The sequence below is a fragment of the Etheostoma spectabile genome, chromosome 20 (genome assembly GCF_008692095.1).
Source record: "Etheostoma spectabile isolate EspeVRDwgs_2016 chromosome 20, UIUC_Espe_1.0, whole genome shotgun sequence".
Classification (NCBI taxonomy): Eukaryota; Metazoa; Chordata; class Actinopteri; order Perciformes; family Percidae; genus Etheostoma; species Etheostoma spectabile.
In genome coordinates, this window is record NC_045752.1 from 10,243,162 (window position 1) to 10,251,575 (window position 8,414).

The 8,414-nt window shown below is 44.8% G+C and overlaps 1 protein-coding gene across 3 annotated transcripts in view; it reads right to left on the reverse strand.

Moving 5' to 3' along the window:
- kif26ab (kinesin family member 26Ab) overlaps positions 1 to 8,414 on the reverse strand; it is a 79,456-nt gene that overhangs the window by 9,924 nt on the left and 61,118 nt on the right. For all 3 annotated transcript variants that reach the window (XM_032500594.1, XM_032500595.1, XM_032500596.1), the window contains 4 exons: positions 6,568 to 6,751; positions 3,536 to 3,748; positions 1,697 to 1,790; positions 862 to 1,124 (listed from right to left, as the gene is read on the reverse strand). In XM_032500594.1, coding sequence (XP_032356485.1) covers positions 862 to 1,124; positions 1,697 to 1,790; positions 3,536 to 3,748; positions 6,568 to 6,751 — 754 coding nt within the window. The remainder of the gene's footprint in view (positions 1 to 861; positions 1,125 to 1,696; positions 1,791 to 3,535; positions 3,749 to 6,567; positions 6,752 to 8,414) is intronic.

Genomic DNA, 8,414 nt, shown 5'->3' on the forward strand with positions numbered 1-8,414 from the left:
GGGAAGACAGAGAACAGGGGTAAGGTGAGCAAAAGCAACCACATTGGGCTAAAGAAAGAGGACAGATGTGAAATGGTTACCGTGGAAGAATGAGCAAAGAGAAAGAGAGGGGACCTAGTTAATTGGACCCTGGCACACATTTCTTGCCCGTTAGATTGGGTCTCGGGGGGTGATTGAAACAGCAGATATGCACACAGAGGGAAGAGAATTAAGAGGGGTAATGGCGGAGCAGGAGGCAGGGGCACTTTCCTCTGCATGGATGTGATGATGGTGGTGGTGAGATACAGAAAGAGAGGAGGGGAAACGGAGGAGGTAGAAGAGAGGAAGAAGGAGGGGGGCATCATGAAAGGGAGCCCACACGTGGCTGTTGAGAGGAAGAGCATGAAGGTGCTTCACAGAACTGCACAGTCTTTGAAGTCAGAGTCCATACAGATCCCCAAAAAACAACATCTGACAGCAACACCTGTGAGTGCCTTCAAACCTTCAGTCTTTCACCATCCCCCAATAACGCTTCTATTGTGCTGTAGAGGGCTAGCGCTAACACACGGGTAATAGATGCTGATGGTTGCTGACAGGAGAGTCAGTATGAAGGTAAGAAGAAAGCCATCAATACCACAGATGGGCTTGGTGGAAATATAAAACGAGGATTTGAGAGGCAGGTGGGATAGAGCAAGGGAGACTGGGAAGTCCTGAGAGATAGCAAACATACACACATACACACACATGCGCTCACAAGAAAAAGTCAAACATCTTTGGGAGAGGAAGAGGTAGATCAATACTCAGACAGACTGAGACTGTATAAATCACAGAGAATGAAAGGATCAGCGAACAAAGAGAGTGGAGAGGTGGAATGCTTCTCACCTGAGTGCCACAGATGGGATCCTCGCTCAGGTGGATGCCAGGGGACTGGCCCTCCTGCAGGCTGCCAGTGGACACCTCAGACAGCAAGTCCTTCAGCTCCTCATCTTTCCCGAAGATTTCCACCGCAGACACTCGGACAGAGAAACGCGTGCCCGTCTTCTCCTTGCGCTCATTGATTAGCTTGAAGAGCCAGGAAATGGCACAGGGCACAATGCCTAGGCTTTGAGTGGAGCTGTCTTTGCCAATCATGGTGTATGTCTTGCCTGGGGACGTGTAAAAGAAAGAAGGGGGATGGAAATGGAAATATTGTCTGGTGTCTGATAGCCAGCTACACTAACTATATGTTCAAACTAAAATTAAAATGTCATCACGCTGTCTGGAAAGGGCAGGTAGTTAAAAGAAAAGACTTTGAACTGTATTTTATATTTTGTTGTGTTTAACCACCGCTGATTAAAAAGAATCCAGTACATGCAAAATAAAAATACCCTAATCCAATGACCCATTCCAGAAGCAGAGTAATTCCATGGAGAATTATACCTGGTAGAAACAGCAGCATGAGGAGAGCAATCCCTTCAGCCTAAGAGCACTGCCCAGGCCAATTACTAAGATTTTGATTACAGACTGAGCCCTGAATCTTGGTTGCAACGCTTTACCCCCCTCACCCCCACCCCAGACTCACTACCCATTCCTTTTCCTCCAATCTCGCATTCCTTGGCTCACCCCGGTGCACCGCTAAGCCAATTGTGGACATCAAGTGCAGCTGACAAAGGGCAATGAGAGTTTTCTTCGGCTAACAAAGGCTCTTGTCAAATCTCTCGCCAGTGGAGGATCTTACCGAGCTTGACTTGGCCGAAGCAGAAGATGCAGCCGTCCGCACCGTTCACCACAGACTGGATGACCTCAGCTACTGTCCCTGAACACACCTCAGCCTGTGAAAAACACACAGAGACAGACCCCTCATAGTCAATTTACAATTCAGTAAAATCCAAGAAATACAGTCAAAGAGGCATACTGACAACAATGAATCCAAACAATAGCCTATAAACTAAATAGTTATTTGGCATTGGTTACACCCAAATCACATTAACGGTTTCAACATTTTTTGTCACTCAGAAGCAGTGTTGGGAGTTACAAAAGTAACACAATTACAGTAATGTATTCCTTTTTGCTTTAACGCAGTAATATAACGCAATACTAATTACATTATGGTAATATTATACCCGTTAAAATCTCAGTAACACAAGTTACAACGCATTTTAACGCAACATTTAGTTGTGTTTTTTTTTAAGAATTCACCAACACCACAAAACAACAAATCTGTGTCCATCTGTGTCCCAACAGGTGAAGGTTCATCAGCGCGGTCAGCAGTGTGCCTGAGCTGCTGACAGATATAAACATGTCGGTAATTCATGTTTAGACTTGCTACACATAAATATCATTGCATTTTATCATCCGTGGAAAGTAACTATGCAGCACAACTGTAAGGTACTTTTCTTTGAGTATTTTCATTTTCTCCTATTTGCCTATTGTTCGTCTTACTTTGCATATTCATATTAATTATACAAAATATTATGAATAAACTACGATGTATTAAAGTGGATAAATAGGAGACTTTATTGACTCGGTGGTGAAATTCACAAGCTACCTGCAAAGTCAAACTTCCGCTGTTATTTTGGTGAAAGTAACTCAAGAGTAATGCAAAAGTAGTGTATTGCATTACAATTTAGAGACAGTAATTTGTAATATAACTAATTACTCTCAAACGACAGTAACTAGTAATCTATAATGTATTACATCTTGAAAGTAACTTGCCCAACACTAATCAGAAGTGTGTTGTTGTTCATGTGCGCCCCAATGTGTGCCTGGTTTTTGCAATCAGTTTCAGCATGGGTCCTCTGGGGCAAGGCTTCTGCAGAAGAGGCCCTGTCCCATACATCAAACTGCAAACAAGGCACCTAACAGCAGAACAGCTTGCTGTTACTGTTAGCCACCAGCAGTGCGGTCCCAGTGGCACAATCTAGCAGCTTGGCTTCAGCTTGCAGCAGCAACATGTAGGCTTTAGCCATCAGCGGCTTACTTAGGAAAATACTTGCTCCAAGTAGGTGGTATGATAGAAGATCTAAGGCTCTCATCACTATGGAGACACAATACTCTCGCATCTGTTCTCTTAGCTATTTAGAGTTTACTGCACCACGGGGAAATGCATACAACACTTGACCTCAGATTTTTTTTTTAGCAAACTTGTGACATAGATCCAATCATTCCATTAAAAGACTATGGTGTTTGTTGTAAGATGTGGAGAGAGCAAAACTGGTCTACTCCCAAGTCAGCATATAGTAAACATGTATCTGACCTTTGTCTTTGATCTTGGTGGGTATGCCTGCTGCAGGCTACACAGGGCTGAGGTTAGATATAGCTGTTCTATGAAAGGAGAGGTAAGACATAACTGGAGTGGATTCAAATCATTCCCCAGAGGGCTTAAAATGCCCAGCTGTTTGGCCCACACTGGTAAGAATGCCCTCTGACCCAAGACAGGCATTTTTTCTCTAAGCCCCTGGCCACACCCTGCCAGCATGAAGACATCCCTTTGCCCTTGAGAGGCTGAATTCCCACACGACACCAAAAAAAAACACACACGTATACACACAAACATACATCCCCTGCCGCCCCTTACTTGTGAGGCATCCTGGGTAAAAACAGCATCGAAGGCGAATATCTTTGGGACCGCCACAGTGGCGGATCTCCTGTGTCCTGAACTGGAGTGTGGGCTGGACGCGGGGTCGTAGAGGGTCAGCTGCTTCTTCCTGCTGTCCACTTTCAAGAAGGACTGAGACTCAGAGGAGTCTACAGTCTCCAGAGATGGACAGATACGCATCATCACTTTCACCTAAACCACAGAGTGAGACAGATAGGCAACAACAACAAAAAGGAAATAAAAGGGTTGATTAGAAATTGAGCAAGCATAAAACGTGAAAATGGACTCAGCTGAGAGATGTAAAAATTCATTTTTTCAGGTTCAGCACAGAGAAGAAAAAAAAAATCCCAGGCTAAGCTTAACATCTTTTAGGCATTCTGCCGGTTAGCCATTCTGAAATTATATGTTGAAAGCATGGCTCAGCATTGTGCATTAACATCAAATCCACTGTGTCAGAGTTGATGGACATCAATGGTTGCCATGGAAACACTCACATTGACTGGTGAACCTGATGGGTCAACACATTGCCTAATGGTGTCAGTGAAAGGCAGCAAGGTGTGTATTGAAAGTCACAGCAGAAAATGGTGGAAATTAATGTGTGAAGCGTCACGCTGGGGGATTATCCTTCGAGCAGGGTTGTTTTTCTGGACCAGGAGCAGTTCACCAGCATGGGAGTGCAGGAGCATATGGCCCCCCTCTTATCCCTCCTACACACTCTTCCTACTTCACCTCTCCCTCCTCTCTGTTGCCTAGAAAATGGCAGCTCCCCATTAAGAAGCTTGAAACCCACCCTGTTGCATTCTGGGGTTTGACATTCATGAATTGAGTTAACGGTGTTAACGCATTCCACAGGTCACGGTACAGCTCATCATGCCCGCATGGTACAACGCTAAAAAAGGATGACAGCTTATATCTAAAGGTGTTGATTCGGCACTACTCTTACAAGGCCATTCATGTCTAACGTCATTGCCATGGTTACAGGAGTGAGGTAAATCTGCCAGCTGTGTATAGTGACACCCCTTACAAACAAGATTTCACCATTTCCTGCCTCTACCATGCTGTGTAGATGTACTGCGTGTGGTTTGTGTGGGTGTGGTCATGCTTGTGCATGTCAGGCTACATGACACCCTATACATTACAATCACCTTCTTTTGTAATTCTGACAACTCTATATGGCCTTACAATCTGATGGTCAGAAATACACCTCTACTACAGTATATCTCCAAAGCCACTGCGGTAACATATCTGTGACTGACAAGAGACATAAACGGCTCTTGGGATATGTATAGCAGTCTTTGGAGTCCCTGTCAGCTCCCTGAGTGTTTAGTGTTACGCCTAGCATTATATCGACTGAACGGTTTCTATATCCTACAGTAGTATAGGAAACTCAATCCTGAGCCATTTCAAAGCTTCTTGAAAAAGGTGCCTATGATGCCTCTCAGGCAAAAACCTTCAAAAATAGCAAACTCGGGTTGATAACTCCCTTCCCTGTTTGACAGAGGACTGTTTCACTCAGCCTGCGAGTCACGCCTACACAAAAGGCCCATTCTTCCCAAGACTAGTATATAAATATTGCTACAGACTCAGGCTCCAGCACTCTGAAACAATGACACTGGAAATCCCTTTCTTTCAGTTAGTGAATTCATCTTGCATTCTGCAGGCCAAGTGCAAACTCTCTTTATACTCCGCAGGGGGCTGTTATCATGACTGACGTGTGCATATGTTGAGTAAATTACATTTGCCATGACATTTAAACTGGGCTTCCAAATATGACTGCTGAGTCTCTCTTTACCAGACAGAGGCTAGCAGGCGTGGTAATGTCTCAGTTGTATTTATGCTGGCAGAGATCAGATACTGGAGGCCACAGAGGATTGGCTACAACCTTTTCACACCTCGGACTTAGTGCTAATGGTCCTGTTTCCCTGCCCCTTGATCCTCCACAAAATCCATTAGTGTGGCTTGACATTCTTCCATCCACTCAACTCTCTATGCTTGAAAGAACTGTGTCTAGGTCAAAAGTGGAAGAGTGAAAATGACTTGCATATGGTTGATGGAAACAGGACATTCCCCCAAGTGTTAGGTTGAATATGAAACCGACACAGGCAAAATCAAAACTGTGTAGGTTACTGACAATGTCATCGCAACTGTGATTCAACAAGCGAAAGAGAGACAGAGACAAATAATCAAAGTAAGAACATTAATCATTTGGTTTTACTATGAAAAAAACTGGTCTGATGAACTAAGAACTTGGCCTGGAACAATGTCATATATCTTGATTTCCCCTCTAAAGCCAACCCCTTTGGCTGTACAGATGTATAGTATATCTCAGGTGTGGACTTGAGGAGGCTTGTTAAAAAACATTTTTTTTTATGAAGTACTTGTGTCAATGGGAGATTTACAATATGTGTCAAAGTCTCAACCGTCTGGATACCTGGCAACAGAAGCGAGCACTTCCTATCCAGGTGGGATCTAATCTTGTTAGGGGACTTCTTCTGCTTTAGAAATCCAGGACGTCCTCAGACAAACAATAGTCAATAAACCACAAAGGAAGAGCAATGTGTTTATACAACTTTGTATAATGATTGTCCTTTTGCTGCCAGCCTGACTTTCATCATTCCAGGCTGTTCCTAAAATGGAGTTAGAAATCCTGCAGTTAAACGTGACCGCAGATTTGTGGATTATAGTTTTTGCTGTCTTGCTGCCTTTCTCAGAGAGAGGAATTCTGGTCTCACAATCTGCATGAATTCATGACATTCCAGGAGGCTTATCTGACTAGATCTGCATGGACTGGACCAGACGGCACGGTGCCTGTGGACCAGTGTGTCACCCCCCTGCATTATTCTCCTCAAATAGGGGTCTGTGTGTATCGGTATACATGTGTGTATGTGTGTGGTTGTAAAGGGTGGGGAATTATGAAGGCTTAACATGAGCAGAGTCTGTATATATCTGTACTTTGTAAGCATTAAATCGTGCATCCAGCTTTGAGTATACTGATACTGATCCCCTCTTACCTTTCCCATCCCTGGGTTCTCTTTCACTTTGGACACGGCTCGGAGTAGGCATGGCGGGGCAGGGGGCGGCAAGACCTGCAGGATGCCGCTGAAGTTGGTAGGGTAAATGGAGGGCTCCTGCGGATGGAGCAGTGAGGGCTGGTGCTTCTTCCGCTTGGAGGACAGATTCAGCTTCTGAGCAGCCCTGGAAAGTGAAAAAAAGAAGGTTGAAGCTAAACTTAGAAAACCACCATTATTGCGTATCTTTAAGAAATCCCACGCTGAAACTGTAACACAAAGGTCACCGAGCTCCTTTAAGTTTTCCTAAGGAAAACAAAGTCAGCAGGAGAGCTATACACTGCCACCACTCCAGGCCATTCCCCATTACCAAACTGATTTACTCTTACAACTCCCACTTCAAACTCCCCTGCCATGGAACATAATGCTTCAGCCCTCAACTTCAACCAGAGCAGGTATAGAGTGCTCTTCAACCTTGATTTTTGCAACAAAAAACTGCAAATCGATAAACCTAAACGTCAGGCAAGGCTCCAAATATAAGCCGCCAAAGCAGGAAGGCACAGTAAACGGATACATTTATCTTGATCAAACACAACACAATAGCCACAGACACGACAGGTGAGGACTGCTGAAACACTGCCCTCTGGGATTTACTATGACTATCACTATTATTATTACTATGATTATGACGGAGTATGTTCACCCATCACTCAAGTCAAAGCTGGAGCGTGTACTGTTTGTTGTAAGTTTTGATCATTAAATTAGACTAGCAGGCCAGCACCAGCAGCTGAGAGGCATGTAAAGTAGGTAAACCCAACTCTCTTCTCTACTTTATTAGACAAATATCTGCCTGAGCAGTTCTGTTGTGCTGGCATCTAACAGAACCCTCTGCTGTAACTGAATCCAGCATTTGGCAGTCCTCTAATTAAAATCCATTGTCATCCTGGCCTCTTGTCTCCTAGACTCAGCACTGTGGAGACATGGATTGGACACAGGGCCAACTGAGTCTAGCACATGCACTCCTTTCTGTCTAAACGCTTACATCTCTAAGGACAGCACCAATATGTCTGCATGGCCTGCAGGGAATCTGGCCAGATTTTTGAGTGGTTCCAGGTATGGCCTTGCCCTGGATCAGCTAACACCGTTGCTCAGCTGGAAATTCAAGGTCAGGGAGGAAAGTAATACTCGGAGGAAATTCAAATACACTCAAAGGGTTTTTACTCAAGCAGTCGGATTTCAGAGCAATGCAGGGAAGACAAAGGCGCAATTGTCAACACGAAGGAAAGAGTGGCATGGGGAATGAAATCAAATTGGAGTGAGAGATTAAAAGATGAGAAATCTGCAGAGCAAGGGATTTTAGGAGAAATGAAAGAAGCAGAGCATGTGAAAGAGCAAAAAAGGGCAGAACCATGTGTGTCCTGGTGAGAAGTAGTTTCCTAATGGGCCAGCCTGAGCTCGTTAGTCCTGCTCTGGGCTCCTTCGGACAGGACTGGGTAAGCTTCTGCCAACCTCCCCCCCCTCTCTTCCTGCATCCCCGAGTGACAACCAGCCCCCCTCCTCTCCTCAATACTCCCCCTCTCCACTGTACGCCCCCTGCAGCGACAGCCCAAGAGCACAATCAGGGAACACACTGCCGGCTGATGGAATAATTATTGCATCCAAGAAGGCTACAGGAGATGGCTCTCCCCAGGGAGCTGCCTATGTGTGATAGCATGTGAGACGGATCGTGTGACTGAAAAAAAAATTTAGATGGAATAGATGAATGTGAGATGGAGAGAAAGAAACGAGAAACTACACCAGAGTACACGTGGCCGTGTGCGACTACGTGTGTGTGTGTGTGTGTGTGTGTG